This window comes from Oncorhynchus gorbuscha, linkage group LG11, assembly GCF_021184085.1.
Source record: "Oncorhynchus gorbuscha isolate QuinsamMale2020 ecotype Even-year linkage group LG11, OgorEven_v1.0, whole genome shotgun sequence".
In the NCBI taxonomy this organism is placed as follows: Eukaryota; Metazoa; Chordata; class Actinopteri; order Salmoniformes; family Salmonidae; genus Oncorhynchus; species Oncorhynchus gorbuscha.
This window is the reverse complement of record NC_060183.1, coordinates 69,743,125-69,771,020: the sequence shown is the minus strand read 5'-3', so window position 1 is coordinate 69,771,020 and position 27,896 is coordinate 69,743,125. Positions and strand designations below refer to the sequence as shown.

Below are 27,896 nucleotides of genomic sequence, written 5' to 3'. Positions count from 1 at the left end.
TCCTATGCAGGAACAACCCCTCCATGTCTCTCCAAATCACCCAGTCTGCCTCTAGACTAGCCGAACAGTAGCTAAGCAGTCAGGGCTCATACCCAGCCGTGTCTGTGAGTGGCTGGGCCGTGTCCTTGAAATGACCCAGTAGCTGTACAGCATCCCAAAACAGATGTGTACTGCCAACGTTATGGATTACACACACAGAGCATGTTTATTTCAAAAGGCCACTGCAGTGAACTGGGCGCACTGCCAGCATGCTAATCCCACTCAAATTAATATATTGATGGAAGTTAATGCAGGTTGGGCTGCCTGAGCCAAATTCTTGGGTTTTTATAATGGGCTAATTTCTTCAGTTATACCCTGTCCATGACAAAGGATCAAATACACTGGGAGAGGCAAGTGGAATAGAGATATGCTCATCATGTTACAGTATTTATATATACAGTATATGTATATTTCTGCATTTTATCACTATGGATTATGGCTCATCTTTGTTGGTATTTGTCTGGCATTGTCCTACGGATAATTGTCCTACGGATCATTTCTGTACAGCACTTTGAGATTTCAGCTGATGTACAAAGGGCTATATAAATACATTCGATTTGATTTGATTGTCCTTCAGATAATGGAATTGTCCGAAGATAATGGCATTGTCTTACAGATAATGGCATTGTCATACAGATAGTGGAATTGTCCTAAAGATAATGGCAAAGGTATACAGATAATGGCACTGTCCTACAGATAATGGAATTGTCATACAGATAATGGAATTGTCCTAAAGATAATGGCATTGTCATACAGATAATGCAATTGTCCTACAGATAATGTCATTGTCCTAAAGAGAATGCATTGTCTTACAGATAATGGCATTGTCCTTCAGATTTTCCTACATACTGTACATGCATAGTGTTGATTGATGGTTTCTCCCAATAGAATTACAGGAGTTATGTAAAGGCATGGATTCCCATCCTCACCCTTTAATATGCGCAATACAATCTAAATGTGTAAAAAGGTTGTTACTGTAGGTAAGAATTTGTCATTGTGTCAGTCACCTTACCTCGTAAAATAATGGTTAATTAATACAAATGTAAAAATTATAATTAATGATGATTTCCCTCAGATCATCATGCGTAACCTGACCACAGAGGAGGTGTCAGTGTTCACCTATGAGGAGTGGCTGTCTAAGACCAAAGGACCCAAGAGGACCATGATCTGTGAGATGGCTGCTGTGGTGGATGAGGAGGAGATGGTGGAGATCACCACCTACATTATCCAGGTCAAGACCAGCGACATTGGAGGTGGGTCAGTCAGTCAGTCAGTCAGTTAGTCGGTTAGCCAGGTAGCCAGTCAGTAATTCAGTCAGCCAGCCAGCCGGTCAGTCAGTCGGTCAGCCGGTCAGTCAGCCAGCCAGTCAGTCAGTCAGTGGCAGTGCACAGACAAACCACATTCTACAGTCTTCATGTTTGTCCATCATGTTTGTGTGACTGACCAGGGTTCCCTATTCATAAAGCGTCCGAGTAAAAAGTGCTAGGATCTGTTTTGTCTTTTAGTTTATAATAAATGGATAGGAGAACCTGATCCTAGATCAGAATTACTACTCTGAGACGCTTTATGAATACAGGGCCATGTATCAAACTCGACTATATTATCCCACTGAATTAAAGCTGAGTAATTACTGTAGTTCCTGAACCACATTTACTACATTTGCTTGTAATCACACTATTCCTCCCTTTCTTCCAAATCCATGCTATTTATCCTACACTGCACCAGATTCAGCTTCAGGCCTGTTCCTAACTAGCTGGGATGTGCCTGTTACACTATATTCTCCTGTTTTACTTTATCTCTGTGGTGCAGCGGAGTCTTTGCTGCTCGGAGAGACGCGAAGCAGCAGCAGAGGTGGAATACGACAATCCATTTTGAGTCATAGAGGCTAATGAAAGAGAAACTTCTCTGAAACCTCTCACTCGGCTTTGGTTCTTTAGCCGTGCAGTTTTCCACCGCAGAGGAGAGAGAGGAAGACTGCTGTTTGACACAATAGAGGGGCTAGGTGTCTATGCTAACTTCAAAGAGCTCGTCATTCTGCCCTTGGCTGCCTGTGTTACTGAAGACATGTCTTCTCACCAAACCTGTGTGTGTGTGTGTGTGTGTGAGGGTAATAATGATAATGAGCAGAGCTGTCACACACAAGACATCAGTGAAGCACTGACTGCTCTGTGAACATTACACACACACACACACACACACACACACACACACACACACACACACACACACACACACACACACACACACACACACACACACACACACACACACACACACACACACACACACACACACACACACACACACACACACACACACACACAGGTTAAAAACATGTGAGACACGTGCACACACTCAAGCACACGCATGTGAATCAGAGGAAACAGGGCTTCTCTGGTTTCTCAATTGAGGTTTGATAAGGTAGTTGGTTAGTGGTTAATGGGGGACTATTGGAAAGGTAGTCTATGGAAGTAAATTGTATTAGTGATTTGATTATTTTTCAAGAATGTCGGACTGCTGATGGTGAAGTGATGTTTGAAAAGGCAGAAGGTTAGTAACTGATGGGGAATGTTTGCAGGGACCTGTTTGTAAAATCAGTCTATGAAAGTAAATTGTATTGGTGATTTGATTATTTTTCAGGAATGTCAGGAATGTCTGAAAAGGCAGTCTGGTGACTGTACGGTTATTGGTGAATGGATTTTTAAGAAGGCTGTAGTGTCGACTGGTGGCGAGTTGAGCAATGAAAAGGCAGGCAATTAGTGGTTAATTTTTAAGGCTGTAGGCTATACCTGCTAAGGATGAGTTGAGATTCATGAAGGTGTAACAAAGGTGGTTCAGTGAACCATGTTTGCATGGCCTTTAGCTCAGAGATCTAACACAGTCTTGTGGTGCGCATGAGATCTGGGTTCGAATCCCAATCAGCCAATAGCACCGCAGTTTTTCATAGAAGTTGGTAACTCTCCTCCCTCTCTGCACAGGGGCAGGCACTGACGCTAACGTGTGGATCATTGTGTTTGGAGAGTGCGGTGACACTGGGACCCTGGCGCTGAAAGAGTGCCAGAAATCCAACAAGTTTGAGCGCAAGCAGACAGATGTGTTCCGTTTCCCTGACGTGCTCAGCCTCGGGGAGCTCTCTAAGGTTCGGGTGTGGCACGACAACTCAGGTGAGCCAATCAGTCATCAGGAATATGATGACATGACAATTACGATCAAAGTGAACCAGTCAAAATATGAAACGTGCACGCCTATTGACTGTAACTAACCTTGCACTGTGTGTATGCACCAACTGATGGTGAACTACCAGATCAATTCTTCAGGTTTCTCAGCAATACTTTGACTCAAAACACAACAATATATGTTTCACGCCTGTCTTTCCCATCACTTGTTTCATACTCTATTGTTATGTCATGATCAGGGCCTGCTCCAGGATGGCACATAGAATACATCGATGTGAAGGATGAGGCCTTGGACAGGACATTTCGATTCCCCTGCGACCGCTGGTTGGCTCAGAATGAGGACGATGGTCAGATCATGAGGGAGTTGTCCTGTGCCAACAACGACATTTTAGACCTCACTGAGAAGACCAGTAAGATCAGCTGCACACAAGCCTTATCTCTCTTTAGTAGGGTCCAGTGTTTCTCCTGGTCTGGTCATCCAGTCAGGAAAATCTCCTAGCTTTACATTACTCCAATCAGATCATAATGAAATCACTACAGTGTACTGTATTATGTAATCTACTTTGAATCCTATTCTATTGCAGTGTTTCTCAAATGCAGTCATCACGTAACCCCAAGGTTGCAAATGTTTGTACTAGTCCGCTAAGCTCTTTATTGGCTGAATCAGGTCTGCTTGTAATGGGCAAGAATAAACATTTTCAACATTGGGGTTACGCCAGGACTGGACACTGACCATACTAATGTCAATGTTTGCCTAATGGACTGTTCATATGAAGAGAATACAGTTTTCCCTGGGCCAAGCTAACGCACTGTCTACTTTTGATTGAAAGAATATGAAATTATTACCACCACGGCGGACACAGACGACGCAGAGACCAAAGAGAACGTCTGGATCGCACTGGAGGGGAAGAAGGGGCGTTCAAAAGAATTTATGATGGAGAACTCATCAAAGAAAAAGAGGTTCTTGCGGTACGCTGCTCTTCAGATTAGTTTAAAAACTGGAGTTTTGTTTGTGTAAAGGATGAGCAGAAATGATTGGGGTTTTCTCCCTTTTTATTACGACAGCCAGGCTTATTGGAATGATCTCCCTTGGCACAAGGAACGCTTTTACAGACTCAACAGTATACTCTACTCTCAAGGAATTCAATCACTAGTAATAAACTCATTAGACGTTTCCAGGCATGTAAAGAAGAGCTCATGAAATCTAATCCGACAATCTATTTTTCTAGAATAACATTTTTGCTAAATGATTATATTCTAGTCAGTTGTAATATTATTCCCTTGTCATATTCTTTAATGGTTTAAGGTTATGTGGCTTTGTTATTTTCATTCAGGGGAAACAAGGACAAGTTTGAGTTCTCCTCCAAACAGCTTGGGGACATCGCTGGCATCTGCCTGGGCCACACCCCCAAGGATGGGAAGAAGGTGAAAGGTGAGGCGTTCTGGCACGTGAAGGAAGTCGTTGTCATAGAGAAAGTGCTGGGCAACAGGTGAGTGACCCCTAGCCTGACCCCAGGTATATAAACCACCTGGGGCTTATTCGGTAGGGTGCAAAGCCCTGCAGCTCACAATATACTGTGTGGAAACCCAGGAGTTTTGTGTCTTGTGGAAGAGACAATCATTCTCCTTCTCTATCCCAGGTTCATATTCATCTGCAATGCCCTGATCCCCCTCTCCCCAAAGAGGGACGAGTTTGTGACCATCGAGTGCACCAAGGCCATCGAGAGCTTCGCCAGCAAAGCCCGCAGCCTGGTGCCTGTCAAGTACGAGATCATCCTCATCACGGGCGACGAGAAGGGGGCAGGCACCGATGCCAATGTCTTCATCACCATCTACGGTTCCAACGGCGACTCGGGCCGCCGGTCGCTACGTCAGAAGTTCCGCAACCTGTTTGAGCGTGGCCAGACGGACCGCTTCCTGCTAGAGATGTTGGACATGGGTGAGCTGCTGAGAGTGTGTGTGGAGCATGACAATACCCGCCTCAGCCCCGGCTGGCTGCTGGACCGCGTGGAGGTCACCAACACAGCCAACGGTGTCACCACCATCTTCCTGTGTGGAAAGTGGCTGAACACCAAGAAGGCGGACGGACAGATCTTCAGGGTCCTCTACCCAAAGTACTAAAGACCTCATATTGAGACTTCTCCACTATATGAAAACGTATGTCCTTTGCACAGCAGAGGAGAGGCCTCGCCGTGTGTTGGACTCTACCCAAGCAACTCCGTAATGAAGAGATACAAACTCTGAATGGAGATTGGATGTGGGCAACGGTTTCATTTTAAAAATGTTATTGCCTCTATATGGTCATGATCTCAGGAAAGGAAAATGTTTATATATTTATTATTGCATTTCTAGAATATCTTATAGTTTAGCTATTGCATTACTACTGAAGGCAAGTGGCCTGGCGTTTATGGCTAAAACACAATAGGGTCATAAGGCCAGGTAACATGATTGTGCCACCATTTAAAAAGTACCCATTATCAGGAATGGCATGTTGCTCAGCTGCTTGGTTGTAAATTAGGTTTTATAAGAGAGTATACTATTTTGTACTGCTTATTCCAAAACACTTTTTGTTTTTCAAAACTGCTTTTTAAGATTGTGGTTTGACTGATGTGTTCATCTCCCGGTGAGATTTCGATTACCTTGTGAAGACAGACTCAGAAAAAAAATCAAAAGAGGATTGTCAACCTCATCAGGATGGAGATCATGTGTCTCATTCTCAATGAAAGCATTTTGTAGAGATTCTTTTTCTTTTTCTTTCATCCTTCGCCTCTAACGTCAAAGAGTCATGACTGGCCTTAATTTTAGGGACACAAGGTAACTTCTACTCATTCCACAAACACCAGATTTATACACCTTCCATTTGATCCAATTTATTACAAAAAGAGCACATACAAAAAAGGATAATATACCAGCCTTGAAATAAAATGTAAATAAAAAAACAGAACAGTTTGGGTTTAGCGATGCAACTTTTAAAATCATTATTAGTAGTAATAAATAAAGTACAAAATTCCACCAAATGTGAATCTAACATTTACACAATATGCTCATCCAGTTCATCAACACACTCATCATTAATGAGCTATTGCTTTAATATTAATGATAAATAGTTATATTCTCCGATAAAATCTCCTATATTGAAAAACATTGCGCAGTCACGGCTAAACAGCAGACCTTATACAAAGATGGCGGCAGCCCTATCACTGGCACTTTGAGATATTTTCTCTTTCCTTCAGTTTTTCAGATGCAAGCAGCAGCAAAATTAATTCTGTAATATTCTTTGTATATCTACAAATATTTTCACCATATACTTACATACCATTAAGAATATATTCAAACCTGAGAAAAACATGCATTTTTAGTAAGGTTGTGCTTTAAGAGATCCTCTGTCTGTTCTTGTTTTACATAGAGAGGATTGATAGGAAACATTGGATGGGTTCTGAGTGGAGGGAAGGATGGACGGTAAGACAAAATAATAAAGGAAAGGAAAAGAGGGGACGGAAAGGCAGGAAAAGAGGGAACAGAAAGGCAGGAAAAGAGGGAACAGAAAGGCAGGAAAAGAGGGAACAGAAAGGCAGGAAAAGAGGGAACGGAAAGGCAGGAAAAGAGGGGACGGAAAGGCAGGAAAAGAGGGAACAGAAAGGCAGGAAAAGAGGGAACAGAAAGGCAGGAAAAGAGGGAACAGAAAGGCAGGAAAAGAGGGAACAGAAAGGCAGGAAAAGAGGGAACGGAAAGGCAGGAAAAGAGGGAACGGAAAGGCAGGAAAAGAGGGAACAGAAAGGCAGGAAAAGAGGGAACAGAAAGGCAGGAAAAGAGGGAACAGAAAGGCAGGAAAAGAGGGAACGGAAAGGCAGGAAAAGAGGGAATAATAATAATAATTAGTGTAGCGCAGATGAACACAGTGAAACATTTTCACAAAGATTTGTCAAATATTTCCTTAATTTGTATAATCGATAAAGTAAAATATTTCAAAAGGTATTATTAGATTAGGTCAGGGTTAAACTAAAAAAGATGGAGAGAAATGTCAATTTCCGAGTACTCCTAAAATGCCGCTTTCTTTATTCTCATAAAGGTATCCACAGATCTATTTGGTTAGTGAAAGCAATACGACACTGACCACACCACCTTAAAGTTCCCACACTCCACTTATGGAGGCTAAGGTCATATTTCCTTCACCTTGCAGGTTGGTCAGTGGTGACAATGAGAGAAGTGAGAGAGGAGGGAATAAGAAAGGAACTACAACATTAAACAGCATTTGAACATAGCCTACAGTTCATCATGGTGCCCGTGTAATGCAGGAGTAAGACCTCCAGATAAATATGTACCTAGTTCAGGCATGATGGCTTTCGAGTAACTGAGCGTAGGAGTTTGTGTGGCTCGGTAACAAAAATAGCTTCAATCATAAGGAAATATCTCAACACTAGAAGCGAGGCACTTGTTGGGCTCAAAACTACAAGATATTTGGAAAAGAGGGAAGGAGAAATATCCCAACACAGAAAAGGAACATGCTTTTTTTTTAAAGAAAGGAGAGAGGGATGAGAGGCAGAGAACTGGAAATGACAAAGTATACAGTAATAATAACAATACATCTACGATCGTAACTGCTTTATGCCAGTGAGAGGGTTCCCATGTTAAAACTGAGTGCAAAACAAGACAAATTACAAACTTAAAAACATTTCACTCCATTGCAGTTTGTCCACTACATCACAGCATAGGGATCAGAGAAAATTGCATTGAATGGAATGTAACCAAGATATCCACAGCACCACTATCCACAGCACCACATGAGAAGAGCAGGCTCGACAGCTCAGCCCGGGACAGTAAACATAACACAGCCGGCTCGGGGAGAGAGATCAAACAGCAGGTCTTTTTAGTTTAGTTTCTTCAGGAAAAATACAACTGCATGCGAAGCATTCCCATTGAATTAAAACAATGAAAAAATGCAAAAAAGAGGTAATCGTTCAATTTTTTTTAAACCATTGTGTTATATCTAAATAAATAAATGATTCAATTGCAGAAAAAAACTATATAAAATTAAATACGTACACACGATATCTACAGTTAGTAATAAATAATGATTGTTAAATACTTAAGGCATCTCAACTGACAACACCCTGTGTAAACTATCGAAACTTCCCATAAAAAACTAGACTAAAGGAGGAGTCAGTATCAACACTGGCAGTGCACAGGACAGTTAGGGTCAGTCCCAATCCATCACAACTCATCCTTCAGTCTACAGGACAGTTAGGGTCAGTCCCAATCCGTCACAACTCATCCTTCAGTCTACAGGACAGTTAGGGTCAGTCCCAATCCGTCACAACTCATCCTTCAGTCTACAGGACAGTTAGGGTCAGTCCCAATCCGTCACAACTCATCCTTCAGTCTACAGGACAGTTAGGGTCAGTCCCAATCCGTCACAACTCATCCTTCAGTCTACAGGACAGTTAGGGTCAGTCCCAATCCGTCACAACTCATCCTTCAGTCTACAGGGCATTTAGGGTCTGTCCTAATACAGGACCTGTGCCAATCCTTAAAAACCTATGTAGTGTTCATGCACATTGACTCAGACATAACATAGCAACAAAACAAAAGGAAAGCACACACAATATCAACATTTATAGTTGTTTTTTTTTACAACAAAAAGTGTCCTCTGACCGTTATTTTGGTCCTCATTTTGACCCCAGCCCAGTCCTGTCCATATGCACTGTGGGGAGGATACTGCCCCATCACACAACATTCTACATTGTTGTTCTAGCAATACAGCATAGCAACCAGCATAGCAACCACGAGGGGAGATCTGACACATAAAAACAAGTTCAACACACAAGCTCCTCACTCGGTCCAAAACAGTGCGCGTTTATACCTAAATATACGGAAACCAACGCAAATGCAATAACAAAAAGAGGTTGTTGCTATATCTATCACATGTGCTTGTTCTTTAGGCAATAAGGTAAACAATAGGATTCCATTTTGTTTGCCACCAAAAAGGGACAGTATGAACACACGCTACAGGTCAGGGACAACCACTGACATCGTGCTCCCTTTTTCTTCATTTGTTTGTTTGTGTTGAGTTGATAATCACAGCTCAGATTAACTAAGTCATGCACAGACAACACCCTCCTCTGCCCTCCATTTTTTTTGTTTGAACGCTAACACGACAGCCCAAGCCAACATTGAAACATGCATTTCACTACACTGCTCAGCCTTAACACCTGCGACAGGAGTGGATGGCACAGAGTCGCTGTTTTCAGGGCAGCTAACACTTCTGCTTAAGCAGAAGGCCCCACATCTCACTCAGTCACTGCAGTGCATGATGGGGGATAAGTCCTACTACATTTAAAAATAATAATAATTGTATTCCTTATTTGGCTTTGTATTCTACAAGCACTCCAATCAAATCACTGTTAAGCTAACTTCTACATTACCCTTAACACACACTTGAACCTGCACTTTAAGTTTGTCACTCACGCGCAAGCATTGGTTAAACATACACTGAAACCCACACACTGGGGCAGAACACACACATTGCGGCAGGTCAAGCAATACCATAACACATTTGGTTAAAAACACTCACTAACCTCTGTATTTACTCAAAAACACACGCCACCCCATGCATTGGGGCAGGCCGACATGACAGCAGTGAAATAGTTGTATTTTGTCCGAACACTGATGGCAGCATCAGTCCCAAGCAAATGTACAACTACTGTATTGCAAAAAGTAGAAGATGGGTGAGATCTGAACACTCAGTCCCCCTCTTATAACAAAGTGAGGGGTCAAAATACCACTGTGTCTGATGCTGCTACTGTACTACCACAAATGATCTGTAGGCAAACATGGCGACAGGGCTTTTAAGTGGTTGATTAGCTTCCTGTTGTGGCAGAATAAGCAGTGTGTGTGTGTATGTGGCAGGCTGGCTGGCAAGTGGGGTTGTGTGCTTTTCACTCTGTACATTAATGTCATGGCTTTAAGAACATGCTACAAAGACACAGGAAACACACCTGCCTCCCCTAACTACAACACAACAGCAACGACACCCAACCACCAGCAAGCAACTAGTAAACCCTGTGTGCACATGTGTATATAGTATGTAATGTATGTGTGAGTGAGTGTTTGCATGTCTTTTTGCTGGGGATGTGCTTTTATTGAGAGAGAGAGAGAGAGAGAGAGAGAGAGAGAGAGAGTCAGTCTCCGGTCTCTCGTGCAGTAAGTAATCCTGGATTGGCTCAGTAAAGCGTGAGTCAGAGAGAGCTATGATGTCACGTGACGACTGGAGACATTTGGCAAAGCACCCATGTTGGGAGAGGCAGGGCCGGGTGGAAGGGAGCAGGATCCACGCCAGGGTGATTGACAGCAGCCAGACCGTCAGGCTCCACCCCTGTGACATCAGCTGTCTGGGTGGAGCTGCGTCTCGATGTCCACGCGGCAGATTGGACACTTCCTGCTTGTCGCCAGCCACTGATCCACACAGCCCTGGTGGAAGAGGTGCATGCAGGGTAAACGCCTGGACAGGTGAGACGGGAGAGAAAAGGAAGAAGGTCAATCGTCTGGTCGTGAACTCACACACTGAAAGAGAAAATATACAGTATGCACATCACACTTGTTCAGTGGGTTCTTTGAATTCCATAGGCTCCAATAGGTTGTGTTGCAAACATTCATTCATTACCTGACGTCCTCTGCCTCCTCCAGCATCGACAGGCAGATGGTACATTTCTCATCCACATCAGTCTCCTCACCCTCCTCGCCAATCTTCATATCCAGAGGCTTCCTCTGTGGACCAATCAAATGACATATCCAGATTAGAATCAGACAGGGTCAAGAGTTTTTAAAGAGACCACTAAGGCTTCAGAAGTAAGCGACTTTGCTTTTTAAAACTTTGAGTTTGTATACAGTACCGGAGGTGATTTGGAATCATGCACTCATACAGCAGTAGCACTGTGAGACTTGTAAGTCCTCAGACCTTGAAGATGTCCTCTCGGTCTAATGGTTAATATATTCAATTCCCACTGGTTACATTTACAATATACAGATAGCTGTAAAAATAAAAGGAAACGCCAACATAAAGTGTCTTAATAGGAAGTTGGGTCACACGAGCCACAACAGCTTCAATGCACCTTGGTATATATTCTATAAGTGTCTGGAACTCTATTGGGGGGATGCGACACCATTCGCCGATGAGAAATTCCATCAATTCCATCATGTTTTGTTGATGGTGGTGGAAAACACTGTCTCAGGTGCCGCTCCAGAATCTCCCATTAGTTTTCATTTGGGTTGAGATCGGGTGACAGATGGCCATGGCATATGGTTTACTTCGTTTTCATGCTCATCAAACCATTCAGTGACCTGCCCAGCATTTTTATACAAGACCCTAAGCATGATGGAATGTTAATTGCTTAATTAACTCGGGAACCACACCTGTGTGGAAGTACCTGCTTTCAATATACTTTGTATCACTCATTTACTCAAGTGTTTCTGTTATTTTGGCAGTTGCCTGTAGCTCCACTAGTGTGTGTATATTTCTAACTCAGAGAGCTGCCTCCTCACCTTCTTGTATTTGTGTGGGAAGGTGAATCTCTCTATGGTGGTCTGAACCGCTCCCCTACTGACACTTCCCAACCTGTCTTCAAGCTGCAACAGCTCCTAGGGCACAGGAGAGCAAGGCTTTAGACAGATAACGTCACTTCACCTCTGCAAAAGCAACCAGTCAGCACTGGTATGACTAGGGTAACAGAATTAAATCATGCCATTAAAGCTTAACCATAAAAACAAGTATAGTATCCATGTGTAACACAAGCAATAGCATTAATATATACTGAACAAAAATATAAACACAACATGTAAAAACAGGTCCCATGTTTCATGAGCTGAAATAAAGATCCCAGAAATGTTCCATATGGACAAAAAGCGTATTTCTCTCCAATTTGGTGCACAAATTTGTTTACAAACCTGTTAGTGAGCATTTCTCCCTCGCTAAGATAATCCAACCACCTAACAGGTGTGACATTTTGGGGCGGCAGCGTAGCCTAGTGGTTAGAGTGTTGGACTAGTAACCGGAAGGTTGCGAGTTCAAACCCCGAGCTGACAAGGTACAAGTTCTGCCCCTGAACAGGCAGTTAACCCACTGCTCCCAGGTCATCATTGAAAATAAGAATGTGTTCTTAACTGACTTGCCTGGTTAAATAAAAGGTACAAAAAAAAAATCTGATTAAACAGCATGAACATTACACAGGAGGCCCTTGTGCTGGGGACAATAAAAGGCCACTCTAAAATGTGCAGTTTTGTCACACAACAATGCCACAGACGTCTCATGTTGAGGGAGCACGCAATTGTCATGCTGACTGCATGAATGTCCACCAGAGCTGATGGTAGATAATTGAACATTCATTTCTCTACCATAAGCTGACTCCAATGTTGTTTTAGTGAATATGGCAGTAGGCCCAACTGGCCTCACATGACTGGGCAGTGGGCTTGGCTCCCAAGTGGGCGAGCCTATGCCGTGCCAGGCCCACCCATGGCTGCCCAGTCATGTGAAATCCATAGATTAGGGCCTAAATGTATTATTATTATTTAAATTGATAGATTTCCTTATATGAACTGTAACTCTGTAAAATCTTTGAAATTGTTGCTTGTTGCATTTATATTTTTGTTCAGTACACTGTAGATATTGGTCAAATTGATATAGAAATGGACATTTACCTCATAGCTCTCTCGTACAGCGGAAGCGTGACGTGAGGGGTTGAGGCCCTGCAGAGCCAACAGGTGAAGCTGGGGGTACGGGTAGTTTCTAATCTCATGCACAACCTGTCAAACATAAAAAAGAAGACACTTCGGTCATCGACAGTTAACAGAACTCTGTTGGACAAAACAGGACCAAGCACCGAATCATTGATGGACGAACAGACAAAGACATACATCACACAGAGAGTGTGAACAACACAGCAACTAAACAGTCAACATAGACAAGCAGAACAACAAAGAACAAAGCAGAGACCAACCACAACAGCCAACAGTCATGAAAGTACCACTTGTGCAGATGAGGTGTTCCTGGGAAAGTGGTGCATTCTGGGGGATGCCGCCAGGTAATGCTGATAGTGCTGTGGAAGCTGCTGGAGCTGGTACTGTTGGTGAGAGAGGCCAGCGTCCACACTAAGGTCCCTACGAACAGACACAGAGGAGAGAGAACAAAAACCTATATTAATATCAACACAGAGTAAAATGATCACCCCTACAGGCAGGGGGAGAGACATAAACCAACACCACTAATGCCAGACAGATGGAAGGATGAAACAATGACTTATCGTCTCCAAGGCTCCCCGTTTATTTTTATTTTTTTGACTCACCAGTCTGTGCCCTCGGCCAGGTAGCGCGGCTGCTGGCTGATTGCCTGGGGGATATGGAGGGGAGGGGAGTAGTCGTACCCTGAGCGGAGTCTGTGAGGGTTCAGAGGAGCACGCTCCAGAGTTCGTCTGCACAGAGGAGGCATTTCCATACATTAGCATATGGAAATTGGAGGGGGTGTAGTGTTCTAGTGTCTGGCCAACTCAGTGCCTTAGAGGGGGTGAGTGAAAGAAACAGACAAAACATGCCTGTAAATGTGAGTCCAACAGAACATGCAAGTGTGTGTGGTAGTACCTGGAGTGTGGGAGGATCCTGCGGTGCTGCGCCTCTAGAAGCTGCTGCTGGATGAGGTATTGCTGGTGTAAGGCCTGAGGTAGGAACGGAGGCCCAGTAACGTCCTGGAACTGAGGGGGGGGGCCGGCAGGGATGGTGGGTGGTGGGGGGCCGGGGGCTGGTGAGGGGCCAGGCCAGTCTGGGGGGGGGTTGGCTGGTGTGACCCAAGGGGAACTCAGCTGAGATGGGCGCCTGAGGGGCCCCTAGGTGGAAGTGTCGGCATGAGGTAGCATGGCTGTGCTGATGCCTGGTGAATTGTGCCCCTGCAGGAGATAAGTACACCCAATCAGGATTCAGAGGAAGTTGACCCCAACCAATGAAGACAGAGAAGACACTCTGCCATCAGACGATACGGAGACACCAATCATATCCACAGAGAGATCAACCAATCAGCCAAGAGAACACACTCACCCAATCAGACAAGACACCAGAGAGAGTAGACAGAGTGATCACACCAAATCAGTCAGATAGTAGAGGGAGTCATCCGTCACACTCAATCAAACGTTACACAGACCAACTACACAGACAGCTCTAACAGGCAGCACAATCACACAAGGTAAAATAACAGAATAGAATAACAGAGAGCAATTACAGTCAGACAAAGAGACGGGCAGACAGATTATATTCAGACAGAAACCACAACCACACACACAGACAGACATCAAACAGTCAGAACAGAGACAGACATCAAAATCGGAAACGCAGTCAGAAACAGACACACAACAGAGATCACTCAACAGTCATGCAGATCAAATCACCCACCGCCATACAGATCACCGACACACCGTCATACAGATCCCTCACACACCGTAATCATGTATAAATCTGTGTTGTTTGATTTTGTCGCACTGCTTTGCTTTATCTTGGCCAGGTCGCAGTTGTAAATGAGAACTTGTTCTGGCCTACCTGGTTAAATAAAATAAATAAAAATACAGCTCACACACCGTCTTACATATCAAACACACACAGCGAGAAAACAGAAAGCGACCTCACCCAGGAAGACGGAACACAAAAGAGATGAAAGACCATAGAGCGACCTCTAAGCTCCAGAGCGAGCCCAACTGTCCTGCTCATTTCCTGTCGTTCTACAGGGTCAGCTGGGAGCGAAGGGGTACACTGGGCACGATGACTGCCGTTTTGTTTTGTGGATTGAATCTCTGCTTCTGATAATATATGCTAGGTTAGATTTCAAGGTTTGATGCGGTCTTTGGTTTAAGTGGGTTTGTATAATGAATTATGAATAAGTACCCTGGTTTTAAATTGGACCTGAGCATAAGATAACAAACGTAAGATTCTCGTGCAGAGTTCCTGTGAATGGTGGCGGCACATAATGAACGTAAGATTCTCGTGCAGAGTTCCTGTGAATTGTGGCAGCACATATTTTAAAATATTCTTTAGCATGCTACTTATTCAGAGCCACTGTTGAATATCATAAAATCTACCTGCCTCCATGTTAAAATAATATATTTTATTGTCACAAACTGGATAGGTACGGTGAAAGGCTTTGTTTTGCAGGGTCATCTATAGTAGTACAGCACCCCTGGAGCAAATTAGGGTTAAGTGCCTTGCTCAAGGGCACAGACAGATTTCAGGTATTCAAAACATTTGACTTTTCGTTTACTGGCCCAACTCTCTAACCGCTTCCTGCTGAGCGATGTAACTGTTGCACTATCATTAGACCTACGTGCACTAGTCCTACAGGCCTCTCATTATGGAGCCTGGCATTAAAGAATCAACTGCTAAAACCACCAGCCGTTTAAGGGCTGTGGGGTGCGGTTCAATAATCTAAAGTGGTTTCCTCTCCTTGTCTCCTTTCCTTCATTTGCACTGTAGTTGGTCATGTGGCCAGACGGAAGACACTCCTGAGAAAGGCACATGACAGCACGCCTGAAGTTCGCAAAAAGGCACATGAAAGACGGATCACAAGGCAAAAGATTCTGTGGTCTGTTGAGACAAAAACCTAACTCTTTGGCCTGAATGTAAAGCACCATGTCTTAGGGCTGGGCGGTATACCGTATTTTACAATATACCGGTATTGATGTATGGACCGTTTTGGATTTTTACTTTACCTTACAACTTTTTGAATGTATATATATTTTTTAAATGTGTGATGCCGTGTGTAAATCCATTTCTATAGATTACTTCACTACTTGAGTTCTCTCTCAGCACTCTTTCTCCATGCCGCTTCCACACAGACCAAGTCCCGTCACTTGAGGAGCACACTTGCGTTCAGACTGCATGGTCAATGCAGCACATGCGACAAGGATGCCGCTTCACTTAGCTTCTTAATTTAAATCCACTAGAGTAATATATTTACACTATTAGTTTGTATTTCTTACATCTGCAAACAGCTAGTTTGTCTTTTCCTAGCAAGTTGGACCTAAATATTTGTAGCCGCTAATGCTAAATCGCAAGTTACTACATTTATTAGCTCGCTAGCCAGCTGTGTCAGTGCAAACGTAATAAGCTATACAGCCTAATAATACCAGTGATGGTGTAGACCTAAATAAGCATGTAGTTTGTGCAACAGTATCTACTAAATTAAAGAGGAAAATACAAAGCATTAATGTTAGCAACATGAAGTAGCTAAGAGAAAACAAAACGTAGCCAAAGATTATAGGATCCCCTAGGAAACAAACACTTTGGTTCCTACCCTGTGACAATAACTCCTCCCTGGCATTTTAATTAGTTGGCATGTCAAACACTGTATTCAAAATACACAATATTAAATTGTAACTATAGACTATTCATTATATTTCTATGATTCTAAAAGTTCGCCCAAGTGTTGTGCTCTAAATCACAAGTCAAATCACAATTGCAACATCGTGCAGCCCTACGTGGCAGTGTGGAAATGATCTCAAATGATTGCAGGGAATTCAGAAATGTATGAAAATGCTGATTTTTTTTTTAGGTTTAAGTTTAATTGAACAGTATAAAACAAATCAGAATAGAGAAAAACCTATTGAAATCACTTACAATGTATGTGTTGCCAACCTAGGGTCACGCACCACTCATAAAGCAAAAGGTAAATAAATAAACATTTCAAATAGTCAATATTATTATTTTTTAAATGTACAATACAGTGATATGATATTTTGGTCATGTCGCCCAGCCCTACTATGTCTGGAGAAAACCAAGCACAGCTCTTCACCCTTCTAACACCATCCCTACTGTGAAGCATGGCGATGGCAGCATCATGCTATGGGGATGCTTTTCAGTAACAGGGACTGGGAGACGTAAAGTTAGAGGGAACAATGAATGGAGCCAAATCTGACGAGTTCTGTTATCAGAAGGCAAACAGACTGGGGGCAAAGATTTACGTTCCAACAGGACAATGAATTCAAGCATACAGTCAAAGCAACGCTGTAATGGATTCAGAACAAGAACGTGAAAGTCCTTGAGTGGCCCAGGAAAATCCCAGACTTGAATCCTATTGAAAATCTGTGGAAAGACTTGAAGATTGCTGTTCACTACCACACCTCATCTAACTTTACAGAGATTGAGCAATTCTGCTAGGAAGAAATGGGAGAAAATCCCCAAATCCAGATGTGTAAAGCTGATAGACATACCCAAGACGACTCAAAGCTGTAACCGCCACCCAAGGTGCTTCTACAAAGTATTGACTCAGGGGTGTGAATAGTTTTGTAAATTAAATGTTTCTGCATTTCATTTTCAATAAATTTGCTAACATTTTTCAAAAACATGTTTTCACTTTGTCATTATGGTGTATTGTGTGTAGATGGGTGGGAAGAAAAATCTATTTAATCAATTTAGAATTCAGGCTGTAACAAAAGATGGAATAAGTCAAGGTGTATGAACTTTCTAAAGGCACTGTATATTCCTCATGTACCAACCCTGGGTTAGGGCTGCCTCTCGGTCTATGGAAGGAGGAGTAGTGAGTGAAGCTCTGGCTAACCTGCTGAATCAGCATGGTGCTGGGTCGCAGCCAAACAATCAATATCTATTACGCCCAGAGGAGGGAAGTGTGGGGAGGGGGAGGCACTGCAGCTGCTCCTTTAACTCCAGTTATAGTCTACCAGCTGTCTGCGCGGGGGGACAGACACCAAGGTCTGGGGGGGCTGGGATGGCTCTCATCTTTAAGACATGCAGGCAGGCCTCATGTGAAAAGCACAACCCCACAGACTGTGACTATGTATAGCCAGGCTCCATGTATAGACATCTTTAGTGCCATCCTAATTCAAGTAAACTGTGTTTTTTTTTACTGTATCACTGTGATAAAATGCTACTACTAAAATCCATAATGATAAGTGGCTTGTAAAACAGCTATGCAATGTTGTTCTAATTTGATGCAGAGACAAGAGCGTAATCATCATCTTTACTGTTTGGAAGGGAATTTCCAGTAACAGTCCTGCCTTTGTAATGTTTAAAAAATATATTTAAAAAAACATTATGTAACCTTTATTTAACTAGGCAAGTCAGTTAAGAACAAATTCTTATTTACAATGATGGCTACCGGGGTACAGTGGGTTGACTGCCTTGTTCAGGGGCAGAACGACAGATTTTTATGTCAGCTCAGGGATTCGATCCAGCAACCTTTTGGTTACTGGCCCACCACTAACCACTAGGCTACCTGCATTACAGGTCTACGTAATGATTACGATAAGTAGAGGTTCTAAACGCTCTATGGGTTCATTTTTAGCTGATGATTAGATATTTTGTAAGAAATTACACTTATTTAAATACATTTCTTTGATACAGTGGTTATTCAATTACAATCCAGAGGGTACTTCAGATCAACTCTAAATTTGGTCATCATTCCTTTTATCCCCTTTGTACATCATAGCCTACGTAATTCAAAGCAGTGCGACTGTTCAAGTCACAAACCCGAGGAGACAGATTCTGCTTGGTTATTCTTTTGCTACAGTAGATATTGCCTTGAGACATAAGAACCCTAGTGGACCTCAGATCCATAAGAGGAGAAATTGTGTTGTGTTTGCTGGCTGAGGAAGTAGAGCAGAAAAAGAAAAAAAATTGCCTTCTGGTTTTGGTGGACCACAGGATGCCGTTTCACTCCGTTCTGTCGCAATGTTTTACATCACTGTTGTGCAAAGATACAGGGACCCCAATAACAAATGGGTTAAACAGACCCTACTAACAAAGAAGAATAAATCATATATTTTTTCCCCATTCATATTGGCAGTTAACCCACTGTTCCTCGGAAGGCCATCATTGTAAATAAAAAAATAGTTCTTAACTGACTTACCTAGTTAAATAAAATAAAAATATTAACAAGGTGGAAACTATCAGTGTTATGATGATTATAATGATAAATGGACCATAGGACTATAAAATAGCATATCAAATAGGCCTTATTTGGCACACATTGCACCTCTCACAGCATCTGCAGCATAGTCTCTCTCTGCACATAACTCTCTCAGCGCTGAGCTCGGGCTGTAAAATCTCCTGACTGGTGCATATCTGAGCTATCAGCCCCTCCAGAGAAGCATGTGCACACATACAGCCAGCCCCTCCCCACAGTGCGGCATGTCTCCCCCGTTTGACTGACAGGCATGTAGCCCTGCCCACCCATGACTGCAGCAGTCTGACCCGGCTGTCTCTGCAGTTTTATAATCACTGCTACTATTCTCCCCAACAATCATCATCTACACTACACACCCCATTCCATTGGTAGCATGAGCATCCCATTACTATACAATGCACGAATAGGGGAGGGGACGAGACGAGGTAATGTGTAGGCTAAGCAGTGCAGTAGCTATCAACCAATCCTGAAGGATTTAGTATGGTCGGCCTATCCGGCAGTATGAAATTGGTTTGAGGGGGTAGCTAAGAAAAAACCTTATGCATATAAATAACCCAAAAGATTCATAAGTCATTATGGATAGGTGTCCCGTGCTTAATATAGTAAAATAAGGCACTCGTATTAATGGTATGTGTACCATTTCATCTCATGATTAGAACGCAAATGTAAAACGAAACATAAAGCAGCTTCTTGCATGGAACACTACAGCAGTGTTGAATAATGTATGCCATTGACTGCCTAATATGACCTTGTAAGTATTTGAAGAATAAGGCACTGACAATAGCCTTTACCTGCGTGCTCTAGGTAGGAAGGCTATGAACCTTAGCCAGACCTCTTAGTACAAGCAACTGTCATAGAAAGTCTCTCCTCACAAGAACATGAGATAGTTGTGTAGTCCCAACTAGCTATCTTAAGATGAATGCACTAATTGTAAGCTGCTCTGGATAAGATCATCAGCTAAGTGACTAAAATGTAAATGTAATGAAGGCAGTCTTGAGTATGCATGCTCTGTACAATAATTAGAGTCTTATTGAATTGGTCATGTGAAGACCAAATTGAACACAATCTAGCATACTTTTCTATTATCAATAAACAAATAGGCCTAGCCCACAAACTTTCTCCCCGTACAAATGTTCTGCCATATTCTAAATCACACTTATTTAGGCTAATTACATTAGTGTGTTAAAGTGATACACCCACAAAGAAGTCTGCCGAAGACATAGCAGAGAGGTACCAACGACACTCACTAAGGTGTAATGCTGGTCACAGACTTAATCTACCTTAGTAAAATACATTGCCTAAACCCTACTGTCTATTTTACTGTAAATTGTATCGATATGTTCAAATCCACTAGGAATACAGTTTGATTCAAAATACAGGTAGAGAAAGTTGTTTTGCTAATTGAGTTCTGTTTGCTGCTGATTGATCTAGGGCATCTAAACAGCTAGGTGCCATTCCATAATGAACGAAAGGAGAATATGCATTTAAGTGCAAACAGTGGGGCAAAAAAGTATTTAGTCAGCCACCAATTGTGCAAGTTCTCCCACTTAAAAAAGATGAGGCCTGTAATTTTCATCATAGGTACACGTCAACTATGACAGACAAAATGAAAAAAATACAAATAAATCCAGAAAAATCACATTGTAGGATTTTAAATGAATTTATTTGCAAATTATGGTGGACAATAAGTATTTGGTCACCTACAAACAAGCAAGACTTCTGGCTCTCACAGACCTGTAACTTCTTATTTAAGAGGCTCCTCTGTCCTCCACTCGTTACCTGTATTAATGGCACCTGTTTGAACTTGTTATCAGTATAAAAGACACCTGTCCACAACCTCAAAACAGTCACACTCCAAACTCCACTATGGCCAAGACCAAAGAGCTGTCAAAGGACACCAGAAACAAAATTGTAGACCTGCACCAGGCTGGGAATACTGAATCTGCAATAGGTAAGTAGCTTGGTTTGAAGAAATCAACAGTGGGAGCAATTATTAAGAAATGAAAGACATACAAGACCACTGATAATCTCCCTCGATCTGGGGCTCCACGCAAGATCTCACCCCGTGGGGTCAAAATGATCACAAGAACAGTGAGCAAAAATCCCAGAACCACACGGGGGGACCTAATGAATGACCTGCAGAGAGCTGGGACCAAAGTAACAAAGCCTACCATCAGTACCACATTACGCCGCCAGGGACTCAAATCCTGCAGTGCCAGACGTGTCCCCCTGCTTAAGCCAGTACATGTCCAGGCCCGTCTGAAGTTTGCTAGAGAGCATTTGGATGATCCAGAAGAAGATTGGGAGAATGTCATATGGTCAGATGAAACCAAAATATAACTTTTTGGTAAAAACTCAACTCGTCGTGTTTGGAGGGCAAAGAATGCTGAGTTGCATCCAAAGAACACCATACCTACTGTGAAGCATGGGGGTGGAAACATCATGGGGGTGGAAACATCATGCTTTGGGGCTGCAAAGGGACCAGGACGACTGAATGGGGCCATGTATCGTGAGATTTTGAGTGAAAACCTCCTTCCATCAGCAAGGGCATTGAAGATGAAACGTGGCTGGGTCTTTCAGCATGACAATGATCCCAAACACACCGCCCGGGCAACAAAGGAGTGGCTTCATAAGAAGCATTTCAAGGTCCTGGAGTGGCCTAGCCAGTCTCCAGATCTCAACCCCATAGAACATTTTTGGAGGGAGTTGAAAGTCAGTGTTGCCCAGCAACAGCCCCAAAACATCACTGCTCTAGAGGAGATCTGCATGGAGGAATGGGCCAAAATACCAGCAACAGTGTGTGAAAACCTTGAAGACTTACAGAAAACGTTTGACCTCTTATATACCCTTTGTTGGCAATGACAAAGTATTGAGATAAACTTTTGTTATTGAGCAAATACTTATTTTCCACCATAATTTGCATCTGGATTTTTTTCCCTCATTTTGTCTGTCATAGTTAACGTGTACCTATGATGAAAATTACAGGCCTCTCATCTTTTTTAAGTGGGAGAAGTTGCACAATTGGTGGCTGACTAAATACTTTTTTGCCCCACTGTATATGTCAAGGTAAAGAAGTGGCTAAGTATTGCTGTCAATATAAACCTTTTACTTGCTAGTTTTGAGATATAGACTATAAGTTTATATGTAAGATTCAAATGTCCCGAGTTTACCCACTCTGTATAGCTATTGAATGGCTGGTGCCACTTCTGTCAATACACTTCAAGAACAACATAGTAAACAGAACCGGCATAGCATTTATATCAGTGTTTAATGTTGTGTGTTGTGTCAAGGGACTTCAAGGTGCGCATTCAGCCTCACAACAAAACCCCAAATCTCCCATCCTGGTCAGTATCTGAAGGACGCCAATTCAAGACTAATATTTCACAAAAAACGTAAAGCCAAATTTGGCAGTTGCGTGTGACACTGTGCATAATACGGAATAATACTTTCGTAACCCGACAGCGACAATGTTAACTTTACTAAAACCGAGACAGGCGGAAAGGATGAAAAGAGGAGCAAGTTTTGGTCACTAATACTATAGTATAGAAGCAATGTTGACAAGAGACCGTTAAATACAGATGGAATGTGTATTGATTGGGGGGGGTTGACTGTATGGTTCCTACATTAATCACTGCCTCCCATTTCTCAGTCAAAATTAATTTTCACAGCAGGACAAGAGATTTGGCTGTCCCTAATCCTATGATTGGGACTCGGGAGAGAGAAGCACCTTAAAGTGCCTCTGAAAAGAGAGATGGGAGCACTGAGAGGTAGAGGGGGGGCTGCCTCAGTGACAGCATGGTGGGGTGGAAACACATGGAAATCAGCAAAAAGCACACTGAAGGTTAGGAAAAATACTAGAAGTCTTTATTGGAAAATATTAGTATGTGTGGCACTGTGTGATAATAGTAATAATGCAACTACATGCAAATAATGACCAAAGGCAAGGCCCGACCATGCTCTGTAGGATTAACAGAACAGAAGCAGCATCCAATGAGTAGATGTGTATGCTACAGCACATTTTAGTACAGCAGGGACATCTCTACACAAAGATTACATTGTAATCTGCTGTTCAATGTGAAAACAAACATAATTTTTTTAATGATCATGCATTAGGTTCTAATACAAGAACATAAGGTAGAGAGAAAGCACAACCAAAGAATAAAGACACTTTGATTCTAAAAGGAGTTCTACAGCAGTGCGTGATATACACATCCCTGTAAAATGGATAGCATTATGTGGAAGTGTGTCAGACACTGGGGAGTTTGGCATGATCGTGGATCACAAAACAAATTTTAAACGGCGAGTTGAGTTAAGACTCGTAGATTCGCAGTGACAAACTAAATGGGTTAATTAAAGTAGAAGAAACAATGGCTCGTACACATGGTTAGGATTACGACTGGCCGTTTAGCCACTAGAACAGGTGCAATGGACCATCAAAGGTGGCAATTTCAGATCGTTTGAGAAATAAAGACACGCAAATTAGAATGCAGATATATTGCAGCCAGTTACTCTCCAATTGGTTTAAATGTGATTAGGATGATAGCATTTGGGAGGGGGAATGAATGTGATTTATGTTTCAAACAGGCCATCAGATATGGAAGTGGTACAATGCACCTTTGATTGAAGGGGGATGACTGGAGACAGCAATCCACAAGTTCTATCAAGCCTGGCTATAATCGAATCGGGGGCCAAGGGGTCAAAATGTATCCACTTTACAGAAATTTACAGCAGAATGTAGTCTATCCACACTGAATGGGAAAATCACAACGACATTTTATAGTAATAGGCCTAATGCTACAATGGATTATGTACTAAAGAGCAACATGACAGTTTAAATAAAGACAAACTGTTTTCTAGAGAAGGTGTTATTCTTTAGTCTGTTACACAGAAGGATACGGTATGAGTGGGAGAACTCGGGTTTTAATGCCAATGTCGTCTTCAGATGGAAAGAGGAAATGAGGAAGGGGTTCACAATACAGCTAGATGCAGAGAACAGGCAGAGGCTACGGCAGACAGCAGCAGATGATCGTTAGCTACACAATGAAGGGGACAAAGGTCTGAGAAATGCGGAATGTAGCGCCAGCCTCGATACTATGGAACAGGAAAAAAGAACACAAATAAAAGCACAATGAAATCATTGGTGCTACTGCATGTATTTTAAAATGCACGTTCATATTAGTATAATTATATAATCAGCACATATAGCCTTTTGCTGCATATGGAGGATGTTATTTTGATCAATTTGGGTAGTATGGTGTTTGCAATCGAGCAAAACAAAAGACGGTCAGTTGTGCTCATGTTTTCCCTTGAACATATTGCTAGATAGTCTCAAAATAGAGATGGGGTTTGGTTTCGGGTTTGAGACAATTTTTTTTTCTCCAAACCTACGGGATAGTGTTCTTGACCGTACTAAATGTTCCTAATAAGAAAACGCGTCGTAGGCTGCATCACATTTTAACCCACCTGTCCAGCTCCTATTGCCACGTTCAATTAGTAATTTTAGGGCGTTCATCGCATAATTAAAAATGTATACAAATATAAATGATGGATTTAGCCGATATTTAAACAAAAAAGTACAGCCTCAACCAATAACACATCTAGCTACACAACAGATTCGCTGAAGGCAACAACTAACCCACCCCACACACCATGTTGTCAAGACTCGAGGCTCGCCAACACCAAAATGGATAAACAATTGATGTCACTGATGTCATGTTCGCTAACCAGCTGTTTGGTCAGATTAAAAACAAACAGTTGTTACGGTATTAGTAAAGGGTGAAAAATATAATTAACCGTTAGTGGGACAAACGAAGCCACTCGCTAGTTAGCTAACGTTACATCCAAAATGACGGTATTCTACGGACTACGCGCGCGTCTATAACCAAAATATTAGCCTGTCCAGATAAACTAGCTAGCTGTCTTGTTCAGCTAGTTACCATTTTGTTTAGTTGCCTTGAGAGGATAACGTTTGACAATAATACGTGCAAGGTAGAACGGATGACAAAACATTAACGTTACTAATTCGTTATAGCTGTATTAGCTACATAGCTAACTATTTTGCATATGTCGTTTGACATGGTTCGATTACAACCTTCACTGCAAACCTGGATTTTATTCGCTCGAGCGCAGCTGACTGGCTGTCTGGTTAGCTCAGCAGCTAGCTTTCTGGACAGCTAGCATTATTACCTTGGCCATTGTAGATGATAGCTAGTTAGCTTTAATATTTACATATATAGAAACGAGAAGAGACAAAAATGGATAGAATAAATAAATAACTTTACCTCTATTTCTTACAGAGCCAAATACGGGAAGAACCAAATATCCGACATGTACTAACACCATCCTGGCTCCCTTTGTTGTATCTCTAGCCTGTGAGACAGATGGTCCATGGAAATGGTCCCTTCCAATCCCTGCACATTCAAACGGGACAGCCTTCTCAGCTGCATCTCAGACAAAGACCGAATGAACCAATCAATGAACACCTCTGTTCGGAAGCCTTTTCATGTGGCACCCGGGACAGCCAATCAGATTAGCGACCAGTCTTTCGCAAATAAACGTAACGTTTTATCGACGCCCAGTCTAGTCTATCTAGCTCAGATCCAGTGTTGAAAATCATTGCATTTATTTCATACCAATACACCTTACTGTCAAAAATGTACAGATTTTGCAATGTTCCTATACCCCAACTTGTTTGTTGTAGGTATATTGTAAGCAAGGCTATGACAGAATGATAAATTGTCATGCCATGGCATCCTGGCAAGACTCAAGTCTGCACCACCAGAATTAAGACAGGAACTGAGCAGAGGTGCATACTACAATGCAGGATCAGTGAGGATCAGTGGGGCGGTAGGGTAGCCTAGTGGTTAGAGTGTTGGACTAGTAACCGGAAGGTTTCAAGTTCAAACCCCCGAGCTGACAAGGTACAAATCTGTTGTTCTGCCCCTGAACAGGCAGTTTAACCCACTGTTCCTAGGCTGTCATTGAAAATAAGAGTTTGTTCTTAACTGACTTGCCTAGTAAAATGAAAGTTAGCTAGCTAACTTTGATAAAGCAACCAGAAATAACAATAGATTTTATTTCACCTTTACCTCTTCACCATTTCCATCCTATATCAGAATACTTAGGCATGATCCTGCTTTGTAGTATACCCCTCAGGTCTGACATGGGAACAGATGGAGAAGGGAGGTGAAGGGGTCATTAAACTCAGCCCCATATGTCACTCTCTACTCAGTGGTAACCCTTAGGCCACCTAGCCTACCACGATCCCTATATAATCACCTCTGGTCTTACACAAAGGACCCTAAGCTCTGCTACTGCACCCCCAGCTGTACATTCTCTCTAGGCCTTTATGGAGGTCATGCTCCAGCCGTTGGATCCCATTTACACGTAAAATTCATATATATTGACTGAACAACATTTTCACATCCCCGCTATCAAACTGACCCTTCATTTAGTGTGACACCAGTAGTCACACAGGTCATATGGTTCAAATCGGCAATAAAAGGATAACCCTTCCTATGCATTGTTCCCCAATGAGAGGTTTGGTTGATTGTGTATTCTTGGTACAAAATATGAATATTCAGACACACAAATAGCACTACACTGATCTCCAAATTCTAATTGTAATAAAATCCCCATCACATAGCTATCATCTATATATAAAAAGGTAGACCTGCACACAGAATTTTCTGAGTCAAGCCATGACATATTTGTAGAATACTGTGTGTAGGCTACGATGTTATGCAAAGTGACCTCTCAGTAGTCCTCCAGCAGGCAGCAGCTACCAGAAGTGAACTCAACACTATTGCCATACCTGTATGGCTTTAAATTGATTGCGGTACACACACACACACACACACACACACACACACACACACACACACACACACACACACACACACACACACACACACACACACACACACACACACACACACACACACACACACACACACACACACACACACACACACACACCCCTTTAAATAGTCTAACAAAGAGAACTTACATGTTCCTGAATGGCATAGAAAATATGTGATAGAACCTTATAGACAGTGAACAACATTGAATAACCTAGTATTTTACCATTCATTTCAAGGACTTACTTATTGGTCCTTACCAATGGTACTTACTTCCATGCACATTCCTTTGTGATTTCTGCTGGGAAAGGGCCCTCTGGTGGTCAGGTGTGTACTCTACAATCACAGATGTGATTTCAACTGCACAAACTAAAGGCCACTCAAATATGCAAACACCTCCTTCAGAGCTGCATAAAATACCAGCACAGAACAATTACATTTCTTTTGTAGGCTGGTAAAATATTAGCAATTCTTCTTCTGCTCACCAATGACAAGAGGACTAGCCGTGGAAATTAGCATACAGCTGTTGTGGTGCCCTAAGGATGAGCAGAAGGGCTTCAGGGTTGAGGTTACGACAGGCAGATTGCACAGCTCCGGTCTCTCCACATGTCCTCCTAACAGCCGGTGCCGCTTTGCCTTACCTTTGACCCTGTCCCTTTGTGGGTGAGGGGTCGTATTGTTCATGGAGAGAGGGATTTGTCTAGACAGCCTGGCCGAAGGCCAGAAAGGAACAATGAGTGATCAGCGGAACCTCAACCCCCATAACTTCTCGTGGTAACAGACACGCACACACATTATCATGCATACCCTTCTACACATGTGTTGCACATTGATAGATTAACACCTTTTCCATATGCACAAAGTTGGTATTGACAT

General features: G+C 42.5%; 2 protein-coding genes across 2 annotated transcripts in view; one reads left to right on the top strand and one right to left on the bottom strand.

The window, feature by feature from the left end:
• The window catches only part of LOC123989329 (lipoxygenase homology domain-containing protein 1-like), a 16,810-nt gene extending 10,853 nt beyond the window's left edge, over nt 1-5,957 (top strand). Inside the window, exons 8-13 of the mRNA XM_046290268.1 lie at nt 1,115-1,292; nt 3,018-3,203; nt 3,455-3,625; nt 4,046-4,184; nt 4,550-4,705; nt 4,856-5,957. Of these exons, the coding sequence (XP_046146224.1) occupies nt 1,115-1,292; nt 3,018-3,203; nt 3,455-3,625; nt 4,046-4,184; nt 4,550-4,705; nt 4,856-5,336 (1,311 nt within the window). The 3' untranslated portion in view covers nt 5,337-5,957. The remainder of the gene's footprint in view (nt 1-1,114; nt 1,293-3,017; nt 3,204-3,454; nt 3,626-4,045; nt 4,185-4,549; nt 4,706-4,855) is intronic.
• Nucleotides 5,958-6,074: 117 nt separating this feature from the next.
• LOC123989330 (E3 ubiquitin-protein ligase RNF165-like) lies at nt 6,075-25,612 on the bottom strand. Its single transcript, XM_046290269.1, is given in 10 exon segments — nt 6,075-10,713; nt 10,876-10,979; nt 11,754-11,849; nt 12,906-13,010; nt 13,232-13,364; nt 13,550-13,675; nt 13,842-13,956; nt 13,959-14,037; nt 14,040-14,143; nt 25,443-25,612. Coding segments are annotated over 10 exon segments (1,041 nt in total). The 5' UTR covers nt 25,504-25,612; the 3' UTR covers nt 6,075-10,595.
• Nucleotides 25,613-27,896: the final 2,284 nt, after the last annotated feature.